The 23,546-nt window shown below is 38.2% G+C and overlaps 1 protein-coding gene across 2 annotated transcripts in view; it reads right to left on the reverse strand.

The window, feature by feature from the left end:
- Positions 1-11,738: 11,738 nt before the first annotated feature.
- The window catches only part of kiaa0513 (KIAA0513), a 71,063-nt gene continuing 59,255 nt past the window's right edge, over positions 11,739-23,546 (reverse strand). The window contains 4 exon segments of one of the 2 annotated variants that reach the window (NM_001102984.1): positions 13,958-14,580; positions 14,885-14,979; positions 15,129-15,209; positions 20,147-20,176. In NM_001102984.1, the coding sequence (NP_001096454.1) occupies positions 14,531-14,580; positions 14,885-14,979; positions 15,129-15,209; positions 20,147-20,176 (256 nt within the window). In that variant the 3' untranslated portion in view covers positions 13,958-14,530. 2 annotated transcript variants of the gene reach the window in all.

Here is a 23,546-nt window from a genome sequence, read left to right on the forward strand (position 1 = left end):
ATCACTAGAGTCACACAAATGTAAAATAGGAACTGCACACACAGCTTGACATGAATTTTGTCTCATTAGCAGCTTCAAGCAAGAAGTTAAATGTTGGGGGCCTGGGGACCCAGCAATCTTCCAAGTGGACCCAGAAATGGGGTAGCATGATTGGCCTCCTCATTTTCATTGTTTTTTTACAAGAGGCTGGATGTCCAGATCCTTTTTCTGCAAACTGCAGAGGTAAAGAAGAGAGAACTGTTAGATGGCTGCCTGACAGTAGATTCGATAATGTTATACAGAAAACCATAAGTGAAGGTGGAAACAGCAACATATTGTTCCTTCTTATGACTGAATGTACAGAGATTCTGGAACTACAGGTACAGGACCTGTTATTTAGAATGCTCGGACCTGGGGTTTTCTCGGTAAGGGTCTACAAAAAAATAATTTAAACATTTTATAAACCCAATAGGATTGTTGTGCCTCCAATAAGGATTAATTATATCTTAGTTGGGATCAAGTACAAGGCACTGTTTTATCATTATAGAAAAAAGAGAATCATTTTTAAAAAGTAGAATTATTTGCTTATAATGGAGTCTATGGGATATGGCCTTTCTGTAATTTTCTGGACTTTCTGGATAATGGGTTTCCGGATAAGGGATCCTGTACCTGTACATTATATTTTGGGGTTCTGTACAAGCCCAAGGCAACCACAGCCCTTTAGCAGGGAAGGTCTGTGCCCCCAAAGATGCCCCAGTAGCTCCCCATCTTCTTTTCTGCTGATTCACTGCACATGCTCTGTGCTGCTGTCACAGAGGGACCGACTTACCAGTAACGGAATATATATTTCACAATATAAGGCTATTTAGTAATTCATATAGATGGAAGTAATTCATACATGGCAGCTCAGAAACCAGTGCAATTAGAATCAGAATTTAATAATCAGCCTCTTTTTTTGACTGATGTTTTGTGAGGACCCCTAAGCTTAGCTTCTCAACAGCTGGTCAGAGCAGAGAGAGGGACCTAAATCATTGCTGATACTGAGATGCTGAACCTTCAGGCTGATGCAGTAAGTTCAGTAAATAAAATATGGCATTTTAGCCATATTCATTTTGGTCTATAGCTTGCACATAATTAGGAGACTTTACTTTTTGGGATTGCTGTGATGTGAGCTTCTTTAGTCTGAGAGGGAGGTTTCTCTGTTGAGTTTATATTATTGAAATAATAAAGCATCGTTCACTAAACTTTGTAGTATATTGAGTTGAAGTCGTCTGGACTCGGGCTTTCACCGGTTGGGATAGAGTGCATGGTTTCAATCTTTTCTTTGGTGGGAATGGCACATGTATGAGCTGATGCCCTGTTGTTCAGGGGAGAAATAGGAGGGAGTTTAGCCTCTTTAATAAAGTCTGTAATTTCTCTTTGAGACGCAACAAAAAGCTTGAATCTTGTAACCTATATAATGACTGGGGAAACTGTTAGAAGCAGCTATCAATGTGGAGGGTAGTGTGGTAATTATTGATTCTTACCTTTAATAGAGGAAATATAAGGGTTAAAGTTTCTCCCATATATTGGCAAAGTGTTTATTACTTATATTTCCTAGTTTGTAAGTCTTTTGTGTGCATTTAAGCAATATTCCTTGTAGGAATGCCACATGTATATCTAGATATGGGGGGGGGGGGTGGATGTTATAGAAATGGATGAATCAAACTTCAAACAAAGGCTTCTGAGCCAATTATTATATTTAATATGGTTTCTTAAAAATTAAATATTCAAATAGTCAAACCGATACAAATGTCTAACCCTTTAAGTGCCAGCAAAATTTCACATTTCAGTTATGCTCAGTGCCAGATGGGCTCTCATTTTATGGGCAATTACGGGGGGGGGGGGGGGGGGGGGGGGGGTTTAGTTTAGGTAGGAAAACTATATATCATTTTTTTAGAAGAACTTAAGCTTTCCAGATCTGCTGAGTTTGTGTGTATTTTTAGAACTCTAAATACCAAAAAAGGATCAAAAGAAAAAATTTCTATTTTTCATGATATAGGGATTAATTTTATTTTATGGAAAAAATGCAACTGATTTGGAAAGTCTTATGTCTCTCGAATGTGCCAATACCCGATATATATATAGTTTTATGGAGATTTCAATAGATAAAAAAAAAAAAGTATGTATGTGATCTGTGGTACTTTAATCCACAGAACGTAGATTCAACATTCTCTAACACTTAAAGGGCTGAAATCATGTGTCTTTAATGCTCTGGACAACTGAAAAGCATCAATTTATTGACAAGATTATACAATTTATTTTCTCAAATTGAAATATTTGAATTCGTTATTTGTCCGAATCCAAAAATGTTCTATTCAGTGCATTCCTATACATGATGGACACCAGCATGAAACTAAATTACAAAGAACACAACCAGGAATTTATCTTACCCCCTACAGTTACACCGCCGTTAAATATTAAAATGTATTTAAAAATAATTCCTAAACACACAATTACAGTTATATAATAAATGTGCAAATAAAGAAAGGACCAAACTCAGTTAACAGTTTTATTAGAAATAAAAGAATGTAAAAGGAACAGAGAAAAAACTGGGTGTGGAATAGACTCAGCGCTTAAACTCCTTGTATTTCTTGCCACCTGCTTGGGAATCCTGTGGTTGCCCCTTACGCTTCTTTTGCTGGTTGTACAATGGATAAGGAAAGAGAAATAAAATGGATATATTTTATATGTGTAACAAATTAATACATACATAATCTATGTATATCCATAAAAATAATACACATAGGGACACTTCACTTGCTGTGGAGTAAATATTGTAACCGAGTGGTTCCCTAACCATTGAATAGCATGAGGTTGCAGTGCTTTCATTTCATGTAACTGCTTAGTGAAGCTTAATGTACTTTATATTTAAAAATAGTTGCATTATACCTCATAATACATAGCAGGTTTGTTACATGAAGTGTCAAGAGGTTTGATATACGGGGAGATAGAGAGCTGTGTTATGTGTCTGGGAAGCATAAATGAAGACCACCTCCTGGTTTGATATATTTTGTTTATATTTAAGCCGGGAGTTTGGGTCCATCTTTCTAATCAGTGGTGAAAATGCTACGGATTATCTGCTAGATGGCAGGAAAATGCTACTGATTATCTGCCCGATGGCAGTAAAATGCTACTGATTATCTGCCCGATGGCAGGAAAATGCTACTGATTATCTGCCCTATGGCAAGAAAATGCTACCTGTTTGGACTCGTATTACCAACTCTAAAGTTTATTGTCATTTGGGGCTGTACTCCATAGTTTGGGCTAGGGCCCCTAGTTCCCATAAAGCAAACCTTAACACTACAGTATACTATGACATGTTAGACAATTCCAAGATTTCAGGAGTTTGGGAAAGGCCTTATACTATTTTAGCCCAATGATTCACTAAGCACAACTTGTTGAGATGGGACTAAAAGAACTTAAACATCCTGCACAGTGTCCTGACCTCAAGCTAACAGAATACCTGTGGGATGAAGCAGACTGTAACATAGGTCTAATAGTCATTAATGTTTTGTGATAAACTCTTGCCTATAAAAACTAACACAAAGATGTGTATACATTTATTTGTTTTGGGTTGTACAATTTCAACACACCTTTTGTTTCACTGCATGCTCTACCACCATGTCACTAAAGTCTTCTTTCTGTACCTGCTCCTGAGCTTCCCTTAAACGCTCCTCATATTTCTTTGCCATTGCCGATGGATCCAATTCTTCAGAGGCCAGAGCAATTTGTATGCCCTGTATCTCACAGGCGGTACCTCTGGGAGGGTGGGTGTGTGTTTGCGCAGATGGGTGGGAGGGTGGGTGTGTGTTTGCGCAGATGGGTGGGTGTGTGTTTGCGTAGATGGGTGGGAGGGTGTGTGTGTGTTTGCGTAGATGGGTGGGAGGGTGGGTGTGTGTTTGCGTAGATGGGTGGGAGGGTGGGTGTGTTTGCGTAGATGGGTGGGAGGGTGGGTGTGTTTGCGTAGATGGGTGGGAGGGTGGGTGTGTGTGTGTTTGCGTAGATGGGTGGGAGGGTGGGTGTGTGTTTGCGCAGATGGGTGGGAGGGTGGGTGTGTGTTTGCGCAGATGGGTGGGAGGGTGGGTGTGTGTTTGCGCAGATGGGTGGGAGGGAGGGTGGGTGTGTGTTTGCGCAGATGGGTGGGTGGGAGGGAGGGTGGGTGTGTGTTTGCGCAGATGGGTGGGAGGGTGGGTGTGTGTTTGCGCAGATGGGTGGGAGGGTGGGTAAGTGTTTGCGCAGATGGGTGGGAGGGTGGGTGTGTGTTTGCGCAGATGGGTGGGAGGGTGGGTGTGTGTTTGCGCAGATGGGTGGGTGAGAGGGTGGATGTGTGTTAGATGGGTGGGAGGGTGGATGTGTGTTAGATGGGTGGGAGGGTGGGTGTGTGCCTGCGTAGATAGGTGTGTGTGTTTTGCGTAGATGGGTGGGAGGGTGGGTGTGTGTTTGCGTAGATGGGTGGGAGGGTGTTTGTTTTCTTTTTTTGTTTTTTTCAGCAATAAATGACTATTTCAGAAGAAGCAAGCTAGTGAAGCATGCAAGTGAAAAGTTCTGCCCGTCATTCAGCAGACAGGACCAGCCAGCTCATTATGCAGCAAGGATCTGCCCCTCTATTGGCAGAAATGCAAAAATAAGCACCTGCTTTGAGGCCACTAGGAGCTGTATGGGGAGCAACATGTTGCTTGCGGACAACTGGTTGGGGATCACTGGCTTAAATAATTGACAACCTGTGCAATATTTAAAGATTTCCACAAAACTGCCTTTTGTGATTGACAAGTGATACCCCATAGTGCAAGAAATCAATGATACCACAGTCACCAGATTGGCTGGTATGGGGTTCCTGTTGAAGGTCAGAAACCCATAGGTTTCATGAAATAAATAAGACAGACAGTTGAGACTTAATACTCCTATTTCTACACAAACTCAAACACCATTTTATTAACCCATAAAGCACTAGGTTTCATGAAATAAATAAGACAGACAGTTGAGACTTAATACTCCTATTTCTACACAAACTCAAACACCATTTTATTATTTAGTAATAAAATGGAATTCTGTCACTAAGACACAGCAGCTTCTCATATTGATTTTGTTTGAATCTCTAGGGACATCCTGAAAATCCGTGTTCTGAAGTGTCATTACAGCATGCAGGGCAAAGTGTTTGACGTCAAATGATCATCCTCACCACAGACTTCAAGAGCTGGAAAGATGATATGTACAAAACCTGCAGAATCCAGTATCCTACTGGAAAGCTGTCTAATTAGAGCTTTGAAATAAAACATTTATTTGCCTGCAGGGAGGCTGACCTGCCTGTTATTAACGCCCGACTGGAGCGGAGGCTTGAGAAACACCACAGCCGGTGTTACAAATCTCTAGATCTGCAAATTTGTTCAATTAATGATGAAGTGGGACTGCTGAGAGATGTATCTGGCAAGAGATCAGAGAGAATCAAAGATATGATACTGAAAGAGCAATGGGTATCAAATGGGATGTTAGACTTGCTTATCATACCCATACGTTTATGGAACTGTTATAGGAACATATGGTTAAACTGTTTATTCAAGCTATGGAAACAAACAAGATCATAAACACCTGTGCATTTTTAATTTACAGAAAAAGAAATACAAAATGTAAAATTACAAAATTAATATATTTATTGGACTGGAAGGGATCTTATCCTATACTAGTGAAACAGAAGGGTGCATATATATTATATTCTAAATATTATATATTTTTTTATATATTCTATTTATATTATATATAATTATCTTTTTTGGGAGTTCAGTTTAGAAGATACTACAGTATATTACTTTATCATCTGAAAAAATTTATTTTCTAAATGCCACATATAGAATACTTAAACATATGTGGTTTTTGGCTGCTTAGTCTGAGGTCTGGGTGTCTTAACCCTTTGTAATGTGGGGGCTCTTACTTTGTTCCTGAATATGGCATAAGACTGATTGGAAGTAGAACAGGAATACATCTATTCACACTGTCACAGCTACACTTAAAAGAGATTTTTATCAGAACCATGTGGTGTCCTGTCCCCATTAATGCTATAGTGATCTATGTGGTGCTGCATAGCATGTGTGTTCTTCTTTAATGTGCATTTTCAAAGCTGATTATCCTTCAGCATTGAAGTATTGTCATGGTAACACGGTCTCTATAACAGGTTTGATCAAATAACTTATGGTTGTTGCAATTCAATGTCCCCCATCTGTACATAAAGTGTGGAATTGCACATTATTAAACATACATTTGATTTATTAAGAAGTATAAAACATTTGCTCAATACAATATAAAACCAATCCCACAAAGTACTGTAGTTTAAAGGAGAAGGAAAGACTAATAAAGAGTTAATCTCAAGCTGCAGGCATACTGTCAGTTCTCTCAATAGTGACCCATATTTCTCCCGTTCAGATGATCAGAAGTCTCATAGTAAAAAAAAAAAACACTAAGCTCTGTAAAGGAAGTTCCCATAATGCCTCACTCCTGCACCAAGACCATGACCGGTGTACATGCTCAGTGTGTAAGACTATGGGGCTGATTTACCAAGACACGATTTCAAATCCGAATTGGAAAAATTCCGATTGGAAACGAACATTTTGCGACTTTTTCGGTAATTTTGCGGTTTTTCCGTATTTTTTGCGATTTTTTCGGCGTCTTTACGATTTTTGCGTAAAAACGCGAGTTTTTCGTAGCCATTACGAAAGTTGTGCAAAGTCGCGATTTTTTCGTAGCGTTAACACTTGCGCGCAAAGTCGCGCCTTTTTCGTAGCGTTAAAACTTAAAAGGCGCGACGTTTCGCGCAGGTTTTAACGCTACGAAAAAATCGCGACTTTGCGCAACTTTCGTAATTGCTACGAAAAACTCGCGTTTTTACACAAAAATCGTAAAGACGCCGAAAAAATAGCAAAAAATACGAAAAAAAAATCGCAAAATTGCCGATCATTACGAAAAAAACGCAATCGGACGCATTCGGCCCGTTCGTGGGTTAGTAAATGTGCCCCTATGAGTCAGCTTCCTTCTGATCAGATCCACATTCCTAAGGGGGAAGAGTGAGTTCTTAGCATTTTTGAGGGAGGGGGGAGCAGGAGAGAGGAGAGAGCTGCATGTCTCTGGCACAGGAAAACAAAGAGACAACAAATCCTGTTTCTTTTTTTACAGAGAAGTCAGTGCAGCGTTTCTGCGAGTGCTTATGGCTGTATTTACATAGACCTTTCTGATAAAGCTTACTTAGTTTTTACCTTTCCTTCTCGTTTAATTTAATTCATTTATACTCTATTAAAATCAGGGCAGCTCCAACATTGGGCCGTGGGTGCCACTCTAGGCAAACAGCCATTATCTATACAAAAAAAGGAGAATGATTGTCAGTGCACAGATTCCTCCTTGAAAATAACTGCTATAATAACTTAAACTATAACAAAAGTGGCAAAGGGGGAAAAGGGGAAAGTTGTGCTCAACCACTAAATTGTAAACCATTAGGTGGGGGTGCAATGAGGCTGTGACCACAAAATACATATAGACAGCAGCAAAAGATCCTCTGCACTCACCCTTTATCAATATGTATAAATAGGACATTAAGACATTCTGTGCATTAAGCTACTAATAAAATACACTCCCCTTTTAACAAAACAGGGATTGTTTGTCCATACATTGCAATATACTTCAAGCTGGCCAACTATGTCAGTCCTACACTGACTTATATAATTAATTTAAGATTAGTACTGCTTCAATATATGTTTAGCCAAGGGACTAAGTTTTACCTGCAACTTTCTTGCTTTCAAGGTTAAAACCCCCAATGTAGCCAATAAAAGGGCAACCATATGGGGGTTTTAATCTTGAAAGCAAGAAAGTTGCAGGTAAAACTTAGTCCCTTGGCTAAACATATATTGAAGCAGTACTAATCTTAATTATATAAGTCAGTGTTGGACTGGCCAGAAGGAATGACGTAGTTGGCCAGCTTGAAATATATTGCAATGTATGGACAAACAATCCCTGTTTTGTTTAAAGGGGAGGGCATTTCTTAGTAGCTGAATGCACAGAATGTCTTAATGTCCTATTTAAACATATTGATAATGGGTGAGTGCAGAGGATCTTTTGCTGCTGTCTATAATAAATTAGTTGTTAGGGAAAATAATGTTTCAAGTTTTATTGTCATATACAAATAACAATGAAGCATCATACCGTAATTAAATTTTTTGTCCCGTGTTCCTCCCAACTTTACATAGACAAAAAAAAATATTAAATATAATAAAAGTGTGCAATATTGCCCCAAAATGTGGATCGCTTGCTTTGTTTTTTGAAAGAACAACAGTCAGATACTTTACTTTGTAAGAAAAGTGAAAATTATTTTTTTCCTAACTCAGAATTAAGTTGGCATAATATTTTATTCTAAGTGTAATTCCTGCCACTTGACTTTGGATCCTTACATAGAATGTTAGCTCTACAGGCCAGTGACTTCCTACTGCATCTCCTATCTCAACAGTAAAGGGCTAAATTTAACATTTCTGAGTTTGTGAATTTTATTGTTTTTTTTCTACTTCGAATAAATTCAAAATGTAAAAATAAAACTTGAATGTTTGCTTATTTATTAAAAAATCCGAATATGAAAAAACTTTCACAAGTTTTTCACAAATTCTCAGTGACTTCTACAGAAACTTGCAAGCTTTTACATGCAGGAATTTTATATTTGAGTTTTCAGATTTTTTTGCACTTCATAAATATCAGACATTTGAGGTTTTTAAAACATTATAAAACATCCATCTGCACAACGAGCCAGGACATCCATATACTCGAGTATAAGCCGATGGTTAATTTTTCAGCTTTTTCAGAAAAACTCGTCTTATTCGAGTATATACAGTAATTAGAATATTGGGAGTATTAGTGAAAAAAAAATTTTGAATAGTGGAAAAAATATATAATTTGCATATACTTATACTTTTATTTACTATAAGGTTGTCTTCTGTGTGTAGCTTTCTAAAAAAAGGTTTCTAAAATTGTACAGCGATGTGTAACCTAGTGGCGCTACATAGTTCAAGTACACAAAAATGTTTCTTGTACTAAGTTTAAGCATTTACCATATGATAAGATAAAGCCCAGTATGTACTTGCTAACAAAGGCCAAACTAGCAGATATTAAACCCTGTGTAGGTCACAGAGCTTTGCTTAGGTGGGCACCAGAGTTAAATACGGATGCTTAAAGCTCTGTCTGGACCGAGATTAATGTAGCAAAGTGAACTTTGCAGCAAGCAGTTGAGCTTGACTGCTCCATTAACCTTCCCCAGTACACAAATCAAATACAGCTGTATATCTGTACTACTTTGCTAAGTTCTACTTACAAAATAAACTGATACATACTGCTAAAAACTAAAAAGTCAATCAAGATCTTGTTTTAGCTACAGAAGTCATCTTGCAATAATGAACCATGAACTGCCTCCCACCAACCAGTCTGGTTGCAGTGTTAATAATTAGCAGATCTTTGCTTGTTTTTCTCCCTGACTTGCTCATCCTATTCTCCCCCATATTATTATTAAATGTACGAAATTGTGAAATACATTGTTTTGTCTCAAATATACAGGTGTATTTGAAAATAGTGTCTGCCTCCTGTATTGGGCTAGATTTACACTGTATGGGGTTATGAAAGTTTTGCAGTTATACTGCAAATTAAACTGAATTATAATTGACCATTTAACAGTGCAAAGGATAGGGAGCTATTTGCACCCATAAGAAGTGGCAGAAAAGACTGTAAGGCAGACAACTATTGTTGAATATTATTGTATACAGATATGTGCCAGCAAGGGAAAATATGTAGGACAGTGCAAAAGGAAGGAGGTCTCCATGGCAGTTGCTTCTCTCTTACTGTGTAAAAACTTGCTAAGTTAGGTAGAAATGCATCAATAAACATATATGGCATAATAGGGCATAAATGGGCTGTGCGGGATGATGTTTTCATGAAGGGGTCTCAGTACTTACCGGATATCTGATGTTAATTGTATGGGAAATATGTTGGTGCTGCTATAAACTATATGGTTTCTTTTAATTATGAATCCAGTGTACCATTACTAAGAGGCCCGCATCTACTGCCGTGTTCTTATTTAGTGTTGACGTGCAGCAGCCCATACTAAGGGGCTGATTTACTAATCCACGAATGGTCCGAAGGCGTCCGAATGCGTTTTTTTTGTAATGATCGGTATTTAGCGATTTTTTCGCAAATTGTCGCGACTTTTTCGTAGCGTTACGACTTGCGTGAATTGTGAACTTTTTCGTAGCCTTCGCGCCGAGTACAAAAGTTTCAGATTCATTCAAGCTTCAGTATCATGACTTTTCTTGGGCCAGGTTGGAGCTGCAGAGTGCCATTGAGTCCTATGGGAGGCTTCCCATGCAAAGTCTGAAGGTTTTGCCCGCCGTTTACGAGCGCTCAATACGAAAAAGTCGCGACAATATACGAGCAATTCGTAACGGCTGCGAAAAAGCCGCGACTTTTCGCGCAAGTCGTAATGGCTACGAAAAAGTAGCGACAATTTACGATAAAGTTGTAACGGCGACGAAAAAAAATCGCAAAAAATACAAAAAAGCCGCAAAATGATTGTTTCCAATCCAAATTTTTCCCATTCGGATTCGATTTTTTGGATTAGTAAATCAGCCCCCATGAGTCCACACTAGTTCAGAGCTTTTTAAACCTCTTTGTTAGAACACTCAAATCAATTTAGGAAATCAGTATTTTCACTGATATATCTGTTAGAACCACTTATGATATATAAATGTGAAGCTTGTCCTTTACTTGCTGCTAAAATAGTGTTTGCCCTCTACTCTTCTGGGAAGGCCTTCACACTAGATGTTGGAACCATGTTGGTAGGATTTTAATTTTATTCGTAAGAGGTTGGGCACTGATGTTGTTGTATCAAGCTTGGCTTGTATCAGTCCCACAGTTGTTCATATGGCATAAACTCAGGGCTCTGTGCAGACCAGTCAGGATCTTCCTTTACCATCTCTGCAAGCCAATTCAGTATGGACCTTATAGGGCTGGAATGGGAAAAAGCCTTATCTAAACTGTTGTCACAAAGCAAGAAGCATGGAATTGTAAAGATTGTCATTGTATGATGCAATGGCACCTATGTGGGCAATGATTGGTGTTTCATTCAAGGCATAGCCAGATATCAGTGGTAAATAGCTACAGCAAGTGGTCTTATATAGAAAGAAAGAAGAAAATAAAACCTCCTAAATTTGCCAGATAATAAAATAAACCGATAGCAGGATTGTTATCCGTTATATTGCAATTCTGCAAGTGAATACAGTTCTTTATAAACAGAGACAAGACAATGTAAGGAATTCTGCACAAGGATGTGATGGTAAACTAACTAAATACTTTCAAAAACCATTTACCATCTGCTAGAAAAGTGTGTTCAGGACAACCAAAGTTAAATATGTGGTGTGTTGAACCATAGTTAAATCTAAGGGTTTTTCCATTTTAATGATCTTCCATTTTCATGAGCTCAGCACTAATGATAAAGGCTTGATGGAATATAAGCACAGGCCTGTGCTTACAAATGGCTGTGTGAATGCTCGGCACCTTGATGGGATTCAGAAGCTGTTCAAAACATTGGGCTGCTGCAAAAGATTACAAACCAGAGAACCAAGAGAACAGAACACTTTGTACATGTTTGCACAACAGGGCCAGACATTTCCAGATATCTAGCTACATAAGAATGGACAGACACGTCGTGGTTGGACAATTATTTATTTTTTCACACTGTTGTGTGTGCCAGATTATACATAATACAAAACATTAATCTTAATTCTGCCTGCTTTCACATTATGTCTTTTATACTCCAGGGGGAATACAACAAATACAGTAAGTGCAAAACACAGGGGCCATCAATGTCCACAAATATTCAACAGACTCTGTATAGAAGGAGCATTCTGTTTTGCATTTATTTATTGCCCATGTAAAATAAACAATTAGGTGCAACACATACAAAGCATTGGCAAATGAACTACATTGTTCTCAGGGTATATCAGCCACAGTTAATATTAGGGCTGCCACCCTTTCTGGCAGCCACCTATAGACACGCATACAAAATACAGAATAGTATCAGGAAGGCAGCTAAAGGTGGTACAGATTTCAACTGTAATTGGCCCCCTGGGAACTAATGGGGCCACATGGGCATATATCAGATCTTTAACTACAGAAATAAAATACTGCACAGTAAAGGGCCCAGTGCTTAATTCCAACATACAGGTATGGAGGAATATTGGTGGATAGATAGGGAGTGTAAAAAAAACATTTGTCATTGGGAGCTTAGGGTTTTGAAACTGATGAGGATGCACTGAATTTTGCATCAGAGCCAAAGAGTTGCTAGATACACCCCTGAATGTTATGCAAACTTTATATAACTAAATACAAGTCCAGAATAACAATATCAGATTTAAACACAGACTTACCCACTGTAGTAACAACCTTTCAGTATAGCAGGGTATTAAAGCATGCCCCTTTCAATGAAAGTACCTCAGCTTGCTATGTTTTACATGTATATTTTATATTTCCTTTATATTCATTTAAATAGGCAGGAAGAGAGCAAGGCATTTGCCATTACATATGCAAGAGAACTATCCTTGGTGGGGCATTCTCATCTATAGAAAAGCACCTCTAATAGTTGTGAAAAGGTGCTGCTGATAAAGTAATATTCAAGGGAGAGCCCCAAGCAATGACAACATGATACCTCCTATTTGTCCAAATTTAGGTGGCATGGTCCCTAAATATGGCCCCTTAAAAAGGTGGGGATTATTAGAATATAGGCAGGGTTTTGGGAAGATTGAGATGTATATGAGTAGTAGTGAAGGTATATTGTAAGTGCAGACTAATTTGTCCCCTTTGGCAGGTATGGAACCTGGTTGGTTTGCTTATTAGGGGTTATTCACAATTTTAAACAAATCTATAGTAATTCATGCAGAAAAAAAAATAAATAAAAGTTGCAAAAAGACTGCATTAGCATGGATTTAATAAATGTAAAATATGTTTTACATCCAATGAACAGTCCTAAAAAAAAAAAAAGCTACAAAATCCGCAGAAACACAGAAAGTGTGGAAGCAGAGCTCTGGTGCTTACAGATCTGTACATGTTATGTACAAACAATAGCGATGCTGGTTACACAAACAGAACAGCTGCATGCTATAAAACCAACTGCTTACTGCTTGAGGTACAAAAATACAAACTAACTGTTTCAAAAAGACGCACAAAATAACTCAGTAGTAATACTCTTGTTTTACAAATCAAGAAGATAAAATGTGGCCCCAAAGTATTACACAACACAGAACAAAATGACAGCACTGAATTATAGCACAACAATAACAATGCAAGTTGATGAACGTGGCTATGTGGGAGTGGTGCTGCTCATGTACATGGTAAATAAACCTATGAGCTTTGGTCTGTAAGTGACTTTCTGAGGTCTCTGTCATGGCTAGTAAGATGGATACAAGGTTAGTTTATTAGGCTTACATGACCAGAGAACAAGCATATAGTTGGACAGTTGGTAGTAGTTCCCCACTAAGGCTACACTCCAACCTTTGCTTAGAGTAAATAGTATTATTCAACATCCTAACTGAACAGCAGAGCTACTTTTTTCTATTGCAAAAGCCTGATAATCCTTTTAATACCTATGGAGACAAAGACAATGTCAGCATCAATAGCAATAAGCTTCAATGATATCAAACAGACCTTGACTCGCTCAGAACCAAGTTTCTTTAGTATGCTGGGTATAAGAGGTGTTTTTCCATTGTCCCTTACCGTGGTAACCAGGAAAACTGGATAATCCTAATCAGACAGTGCTCATATACTTGCACTATCCCCTTAATTCCAGAACATATTTTTCTAATATAACTGTATGCCTTCTCTGCATATCCACTGTCTTGTAATATATTATTTTTTTAATATATATATATACTTTTTTTTTTTTTTTTTTAAATCAGACAGAGCCACTTTTATATGAAACACACATATTTGTAGTTTGTTGTTTTTTTTTTTTTAACCCACCGAATCACTTATTGCATAAAACATCTATGCACATAAAAATAACACAATTATTCCCCATCAGCACAATTATCAAGACAAATGTATTATTATTTCACGATCAGTTTCTCTTCTAGTAAGAAGCTGCCGCAATACAACACATGCTGATTTGGCAAGGAAACAAGTTTAAAAAGCTTCTCTGGCTATACAAAAATAAACAAACGCTTCTCTCTGTCACAAACACTGTTTCACATTGTCATTCCCACCCCACTATACAGTGAGTACACACACTACCTACAATAAATATTCTCATTTCCATATGTAGACAAAAGATTTTTACACTATTTCTTGCAAAATATATACTGTACAAGTTTTTTCTATCTGGTTCCACTGAAATAGGCAGGTGCCCCCTGCACACAGGCCTGGAAGATGCCCATCTTGCAAGTTCACTCTTCCTTTTTAGTGTTTCAATACTGGAATAGGTGGGAAGGTTGCCCCTTTTACAGGGCTACTCCATAGCCATTTGGTCAATATGGTCCGTGAGTTGCTTAAATTTTTCTGTAATAAAAGTCACGAGTCTTTTATTAGAGGTTCAGTAATTCTATGTATTATAGAGGCAAATTATATAATTTTACTTTCACTCATTGATTAATATGCTTCTAAAAATCTAGGAATAATATAGGAATGAATATAAAGTGGGTGCATTTTCTGTGGTGAGCAGATACATGCTTTGCTAAATCTGCCCAATTGCTGAATTCTTTTAATAAACCAAGGACCCCAGATAACAAGAGTAGACCTATTTTATTTTTGTATTGGCTGTAGTAGAATTGTATTATGCTACAATAGCAAAGAATCTTCTCACCTTCATCCAGATTTCCAATCACAGCTTGCTTCTTTAGAAAGTCATAACACAATTTCTTGCTTAGCCCAAAGGCCAACATGTTGTGTGTGAATGTGCTGGGAATGCAAAAAAGGATTTACAAAGGATTTTGTAACTTCTAAAATCATATTATACAGAAATACAAAACACTAGTGGCTAATAATAATAATAATAATAATAATAAAAACAAGGCAATAGCGGACAACTTAGTAGACAGTGACCTTACCCAAGCTGCCCAAAGGTTATGTTCTCATTAAACTGAAGACTGTCATCCCGCTCTTCTTGAGTCATGTGAGACCACTTATCTCTGTTGGTTATAGAAATATAAATAGGAGGAATCACACACAGAATTTTTTCTCCTATATATTAATGGCGTCACATGTATTCTTATTATGTCTGTTAAATATCATTGGCACTTATCACACAGCATTTGTTTATGTTTATCAATAATTTTAATGAGCAACTTAATTTTTCCCATATAAGGAATTTTGCATGCAACCTTCTCTGGGGCAAACATGACTTACTACTATGACTTGTGCATTAACACCAATCTTCTGCTTAGTGATGCAGCGCATATAATATGGCACTACCAAAAATATGGTTATAAAAGGCATATGTGAAAATAAGGCTTATATGGGGTTATGTAATATAAAGGTACTAAGTTTGTCCAGGAGCAGTAACCCATAGCAACCAATACAATATTTGCTTTTAAACAGGTGACCAGTATATTCTACCTGCTGATAGGTTGCTATGGGTTACTGCTCCTAGACAAACTTAGTTACCACACCTCTGGACTCTGGAATGTAACAGAAGGGAGAAAACCTAAAATAATCTGTAAGTGTAACCTGTAAGTGGGTAGATGTACAGTAGGTCTAGTTATTATAAACAATATTGGGAGCATTTGCGTCAGGCCTTATTGCTTACTAAAATAAGTGGTTTGGTCTGCGTGTAAAAGAATGGTCTGAGGTGTGGTCTGGGCAACCATAGGGAGTGAAAAAGAGCAAGCACTGGCACTCCAAAGCAATTATAAGCAGGGCAAGCCCTTGCAGGTTAATTGCGAACATGCAACGCTGCAGAGCCAAAAGCCCCTTTGTCAAGCTCCGAAACGCTGCACATTTGCAATAAATTTGCAAGAGCTTCCCCTGCTTATAATTGTTTTGGCCGAAACATCCAGCATCTGTGCACCAAGCTTCAGTGTTTGGAGAGCCAGGGTGTGTTGGTAAGAGTTTTTCTTTTTTGCTACAACCATAGGGAGTGGTCAAGTGGTCCTGAATTTTCACTTTGGAACATTGTTATTAATAGTTTTCTCAAATTAAATATTACAGGACTTGATACCCTACCAAAAAACTACACAGACTTTTTTTTAATTACAGTTTCCATGAGGGCAGGGTGAAGTAAACTGGAAGTCACCCTGGAGCATCTTGGAGTCCATATCTAATGAGGCTTTATCCCATATATGTTGTGTCCTCATAGTGCAGCCTTATGACACTTAAGACAACCTCACTCCTGAAAAACTACTCTTCAAAACACACAATACATCATAAAAAAAAATGTGCAGGGTACAGTTTGTTACTGTTACCCATAAAAGACCACAAAATATCTAGTTGTTATTTCTGGAGCTAAACAGCTAAACATGGCAAACAGAATGTTAAGCTATTCCATGTTTGATCCTTGGGAAGTAAATAATTAGGTAAATGTTGTATATTGGTAATCTAATTATCTACCTTGCAACACAAAAATAATCAAGAATCAAGAAATAACAAAACAACAATCAGATTTTTCATGGTTGAAACGGTATGCAAGGAGTATGTTTAGCACAAGCTCTGCTCGTCACACTCATGTTCAACAAGGGGATATACTGCACAAAAAGTAAAATTCACCAGTATTTGCCCTGAGGAGTATTTATACAATCTTAAGGCTGAAGTTTGATCTCCCAGTTCTATAGAGTCGAATACTAATATGTGATTGGGCTTGTAAATTCACAGAGTGAGGTTTCAAGAAGTGCTGAAATGTACAGTATTAAGCCTTTTAAGAGATAATAGCATGGACACAGATTCCACCTGCTCTATTGTTTGCCGCCTGTAATTAAGAAGCTGCAGCAGTTAAAGAGCAGTGATTAGAAATTTGAAGGTTAGCCATTTGATATGGGCGTCCCATTGTTGCTTCCCATCTGCAGCTGCAGAATAGGGGATGTGTCACACAGAATAGCATGTCCTTTAGGAAGGTGGGAAGATAACTGTTCTGGAAGTGGTATTTAACACTTCACAAAGATGGATTAAGAAAAGCAATACTCATTACAGTGGAACAAATGTAACACATTCAAAGCCCTTAGGCTAAAGCCAAACCAGGCTGCCTCTCCGATCATGTCTTCTCTCCTTTGTCTGCACCGGGTGCTATGGTGTTGGCCCACGTGCAGACATACTAAGCAGATTTAGATGTTAAAACGCATGAGTATACATTTCGGCCCCAAAATCCACTCAGTGTGCCTGCATACAGGCAGAAGCAGAGGCTCTGGGAGTAGACACAGAAGAGAGAATATATGAGTAGATGCTGTTTCTTGGCCTGTGCAGGCTTAGAAACAGCCTGGTATTAACCTTATACATGTGTTACAGTTTTCCCATAAGCTAGAGATAGAATATCTATTATACGTAAGTGCATAACAAATATGTGCATGCACTGAAAGCCAATGGGGGCAGTCCGGTGGGGTCCGGTGCTTATGGGTAGGGTTGCAGCTTTAGAGCCCAAGGGTGCCTGTATATATTTTAAAATCAGTCTTACAATTTCCCCCCTCAGGTGCCACCAGACATTGAAACTAAATGTGGCGGCAGAGGTTACCTCTCCCTGTGGCAATGGCGCTCGCAAAGTAGGCAAACTGTATTGCACATGCACCGGAAGAGTGGAACCTCAACCAGATGGGAGCACTAGGTTTCCCATGCTGGCTTGCATCAATAGACATTTGCGCCAGTGAATCAGGTGCAAGCACTGCTTTGAACATGACCCTAGCCACTTTTGGCTGGGGAGAGGGGTTTGGGAAAAAGACAATCTAGCTTCAGCAAAAGTACCTTTAGTTGTCTCAATAGTGCCCTTAAGTCTCCCCATATTTCACCTGTTCAGAAGATCAGAAGCCAAACAGGAAGAAAAAACGCTGAGCTGTGTAAAGAAAGTTCCCATAATGCCTCACTCCTGCACAGACACACAGACCAAGTGAACATGCTCAGTTAGTAAGACTATGGGGCACATTTACAAAAGCACGAACGCTACAAGCGTATTTTCGGCTAATTTTTTGGGCGTCCGCACAACTTTTTCGCATGCCGCAGGACTTTTTCGTACGCTTGCGCGGAAAAATCGGAAAGGTTTTACCGCTATTTAAAGTAGCAAAAACAGAACTTATCATCTTTCTTTTTCTTACACCATATTGCCAAAATCCATCCCTTTCTTTTAATTGTAACAGCTAGACTGTTCATGCATGCTCTCATTCTATCCTGCTTAGACTACTGCTACTAACTGACCTCCCTAACTCCTATCTCTCCCCCCTACAGTCTGTTTTAAATACTGCTTCCAAAATTCTCTCTCTCTCTCTGAGTTCAGGCCCTTCCCCTGCTAAAGTCTTTATCGTGGCTTCGCATTAAACAAAAAATATCTTACAAACTGCTTAAAGGAACAGTAACATAAACTATTTTTATTAATAAAATTAAAACTACACCCTCTAAATAATACCCATGTCCAGCTGCATTGTACTTATTCACCTATTATTTAGCCAAAAAATCCTCAATAACACTCCTCTCCACGCTATGGACACATTTTTGAAGAAAGGCGATACGGCGACTAACCCCTCTGTATGAGCGTGCCCCCCGAGCACTCGCACAGCATCTAGTGTGGGAACTAGCAATTACTGTATATAGCAGTGTCACCCACTGTAACCTGCAGCACTAATATTCTCCTATTTGTGTATGTAAATTACCTTCCAATTTAGATTGTAAGCTCTATGGGACAGGGACCTTTATCATATTGTCTCTTTGATTCTTAGCTTGCAACCATACCTTGTATTTATCATTATACTTTGTATGTGTCTATTATTGTATATTATTGCTATCTAGGATCCAATTTAACCTAGGAAAGAGTATGAAGGGGAAGGAAAATAATTAAAAAAAAAACTATAAAAAATAAAAAATGAAGACCAACTGAAAAGTTGCTAATGATAGGCCATTCTATAACATACTAAAAATTAACTGAACCCCTTTAAGGGTTCATCAGTGAATATATTCAAACTGCAAAAACTTTATAAAAAAAGCACTAAATATTAACTGTAAAACTTGGCAGTACATATCCCGATAAAATCATAAAGATTATTTTTGTTCTGCTTATGGTTTGTTGATTAGGCTTAGGTTTGTTGATTAATTCTAAGCAACTTTCCAATATCAATTTATTAAAAATTATTAGTGCTTTAAAAGTTATTTGTAAATGTAACTGCTATAGAAAGAAGCATTTGCTGAACTCCTGGTTGTTACTTTTTAAACAATGTTGTAAGTGCCAAGCACCTCCAGCAAGACAGGTTTGTAAAATCCACTGGGGTTTGTTACATTGTCTGAAACGCCAGAGCCCCCAGGGCAGAGAATAGAAAAGACAGGAAGACACTACTTTTAATAGCAGTTATATATACAAATAACTAAAAAAAAACATTACAAATATGTAATGAATGTATATTGCAAAGTTGCTTAGAATTAAGTGTTCTTTTTCTGTGTTCTACTTTCTGCTGTTGTTATCATTTGGGCCTATTGGCCCAAATGAGTGGAAAAAGAAGATGCAGCCATGCCATACATGACCCATTGTACAGTATCTGTCCTTTTGGCCTGCAAGCCAACTGATTGAATACTGTACATAATTGGGAAATATACTCTCCTTTTTGACAACAGCAAAGACATACCTGATTTAATAAACTGAATGGAAACTATAATAATCTACCTGTGCTTTATGGACCATCTACCCACCCCTCATTTAGTTGTACATAGTCATCCAACCCCTTCTTCATCCTGTTCAATTGTGAAGTGATGAATCCTGGGATTCCTTTCAGAAAATCTGTGCATTACTTACTTCACAATAGAGCAACTGTGTGACTTACTCAGGCTTCCAAGACATTTATTACAGGAAAGATAACAGTTTTATATGCCACCTGGCTGTCCATAAACTTAGCAAAGCACATACTATATAGAAGGATACACAGCTAAATAACATATGCCAACCAACCTCTCCTCCTTTTCCTCCCCAGCATTCTCTCTGAAGTGGCAGCAGAAACAAGGTTAGAAAAGGGATAAAGATAACAAGTCATTCCAGAGGTGAGGGTTAAAAAGAAAGGATAAATGAAATCATTGGCAAGTGAAGAAGCAAGACCATGCATCAAGATCACAGATTTCCTGTTCCCAAAATTGCCACAATCCAATATATGACAAACCTTCTCAGGACCAGTAGCCAATGGTTTCCTTTAGAGCTACCATTAGAAAAAATCTGCAGAGCATTCATCAAAAACCCAGTGAGAATCTGGGGTGTTGACATCACCACATGGTATGAGCGGCAAATGCTCCTTTTGAGGGCTTTTTAGTAAAGTTCAGCTGCTGCTTGTGACAAGTCAGGTAATAAAACACCTGGCATTGAGCAGCTGAAAAGTAAGTCTTCTCTGAGGACTGCAAGAGGCTAATTAGAAGGAAAATGTCAACATGTTTATGCAGCTTTTTTATAGTGGTGATTAAAGCCTCATTATCTATTTTCGGACTCTACAAAAGGTCGTCTATAGTAATGAGATGAACTGAAAAGTTACATAAAGCTTGAAATCTAAAATTCTCTACGTTATATTGCTCACACTTTGTTTTATGAGTATGATCTATTCAAAGGCACTATATTATAATTACCACACAGCACAAAGCTTACTTCCTATTGCCCAAATCCAATTTCTTAGTTCCTTAGCAGAATCTGTGTGATCTTATACAGCTGATATTAAATGCTCTATCATCAATGTGGGAGACATAAAACATATATTCATATTATATACAGTAGCAGTACTAATATATATAACAATACAAGTACCAAGGACAAGGGATCATATGTAAAATAAATGCGCTTCAATTTCACCTTTTCAACACTTTTTAGTGCAACAAATAACAAAAAAACAATAGATTTTTTTTTCATAAAATACAATGCATTTTAAGCACAAGTTCTATTTATTGTTCACTATAGTATTACAACCCTGTTTCCAAAACAGTTGGGACACTTTGTAAAATGTAAATAAAACAGAAAGGGATATTGTGGCAATGCTGCTTTTTTAACGTAACCCTACTGATGACTGTGTGTGCATAAACAAAAAGGTAATGTATCATACTAACGCAGCTACTGTTTTTTTTATATATATGTTGTTTTGTTTTCTTTTGTTAATGTTTTGTATTAAAAGCAATAAAAGAGATAAAGAATATAAAAAGAGAATGGGATAATTTGCAAACCATTTATTTTCTTACCCATATACACTCCAGGATGTAGTAGGACAATATTTGACAACAGGCAGGGTACTGCCCCTCTGTGTGAGCACCCAGTGAGCATGGTGGAGAAAGCTGTTGGAATCCTATTAGATCATGTGCTTTATTTCAAGGGAAAATTAAGAGGTTTGAGGGGGATCCGAGTCAATCAAGAGTTCCCAGACTTTGTTGAAATGTGTAGGGCAGCCTCCACTTTTATATACCTGAGCTTATACAGGGGTATAGCATTATTAATCAAGCCTACCTATGCTCTTATTGTTGGCCTCCTGTCTTATTTCCAGTGTAATGCAATTGTTTTTTTTTTGCATACATACATAATATTCTAGGCGCGCTGTCCCCTATGGGGTGACAGTTCTTCGACCTGATTAAGTAGTAGAACTACAGGGCCTAGTGGAAGGACTAGGTTGGTCCTTTCATTTATATGCTTGGCCAATTTTCCCCAGAATTGAGAAAATCAGCAGGGGCGTGCTCATATCTGGGGCACTCGCGACCTGGGTTGATTTTGTGCAATTGTTGGGGAGTAATGTAAAACAATGTAATCATTGAACAGCCTCTTTGAAATCTTTAAATACCTTCCATTTTGGTTTATAGGTTAATAGTAAGGCTGCAGCATCCCCTAAATCACTCAAGATGCCTTTTCCCCATCTCTAACCCACTTAGCCCCCTCCCTTAGGAATTTACTTTGGCTGTTGGCTACTCTGAGCATGCTCTCTTCCAAGTTAAGGCAGTGAATCTTCTCAGCTCAGACTAAACACACCCCTCCAGTCTAGCAGCCAATCAAGAGAAGGCATTACTGGTTCTAGTAGAAACTTTGCTCTAGTCTAGCTGTCTGCTACTATTTTTTCTCCTAACCCACTCTCCTGAGCTCATCTTAACTGTTAGTGCTCAATCTAAGAAAGACTTTTTATCAAAGTAAGTTCTGCCTGTGTAAGCCTGCATTCTTCACTGCATGAACTTTATAGCACACGTGTGATATTTGCAGATATTAACTGAAGATGATGTGTAAGAGGGAAAATGTGATGGTTCTGGTGAATGGAGGGGGTATATTCAGTACAAATAATGCCATCTGGGTGGAGATGATCCCAACTTGTAAACCCCACATATACTACCATGTATATATGTCCTTAAGCTTCATCATGTGAATCAGGAGCTCCAAAGTTTTTGGGGTTGTGTCTAGTGGTAGGTTAATTAAACCTCTATTGCATATCCTAACTGAAGGTATGAGAAGAACAATTTGTTAGGAAGGGATAACAATTGTTTCAGCTCTGGGAAGGATAGCAGCTTGCCCTTCACCATGACATCTGAGATATATTTTATTCTATACTGTGCACACAACTGAGGATCTGGAAGTCTGTTTAGATGTCAAAGGTTGGGGTTACACCATAAGGGAGGTATAGGCTAAGCAATGGTGAGGGTTTGGGTGGAACTGTATTCCCATGCCCTAACAGTAGCCTTCATCAATAGGGTAGCTTTTTGTGTAAGCTGTACCTCTGTATAAAAGATTTTTAAGCTTCTTCCAAGGATCCCAGCACTTGTGCGTCTAGTAGTATTGCAGTTGTGTAGCTAGGCAATACAGAAAGGGGTTTGGGCCAGCCAGACTTCCCCCCTTGAGTGGGAGCTGTAAGGTTTCTAAAGAGATTTGCAAATCGTTTAAAACCTAAATTTAATTGCAAATAGTACAAAGACAACATTTCAAATGTTGAAATCGAGAAATGTTATTTTCTGAAAAATATCTGCTCCTTTTGAATTTGAATAATTTGCTAATCCCTCCACTATTTTTGTTTAAATTTTACACAGTGTCCCAACTTTTATTAAAATGAGGTAGATTTGCCCTGTCACAAGCAAACATAATGCCATAGCAAAAGCTCTACAAGGCCCAGCCAACCGGGCGCCCTAGGCCACCTTCCCCCTCGCATGTGTGTGTGCTTGGACATGCATGAGCAGTTCATTTAATAGGGGGGTTGGGGAGTCATTGCCTCCAGCACATAATGACAAGCAGGCAACTTATAGGTTCAACAAGCAAAATTCTGACTGTCCATAAATTGCCAATTGATGATTATGACAAATGTATATTTATTAAAAAAAAATACAATTTTTTTTTTTAAACTTAGAGGAATGCAAGG

The sequence above is a fragment of the Xenopus tropicalis genome, chromosome 4 (assembly GCF_000004195.4).
Source record: "Xenopus tropicalis strain Nigerian chromosome 4, UCB_Xtro_10.0, whole genome shotgun sequence".
NCBI classification, from domain to species: Eukaryota; Metazoa; Chordata; class Amphibia; order Anura; family Pipidae; genus Xenopus; species Xenopus tropicalis.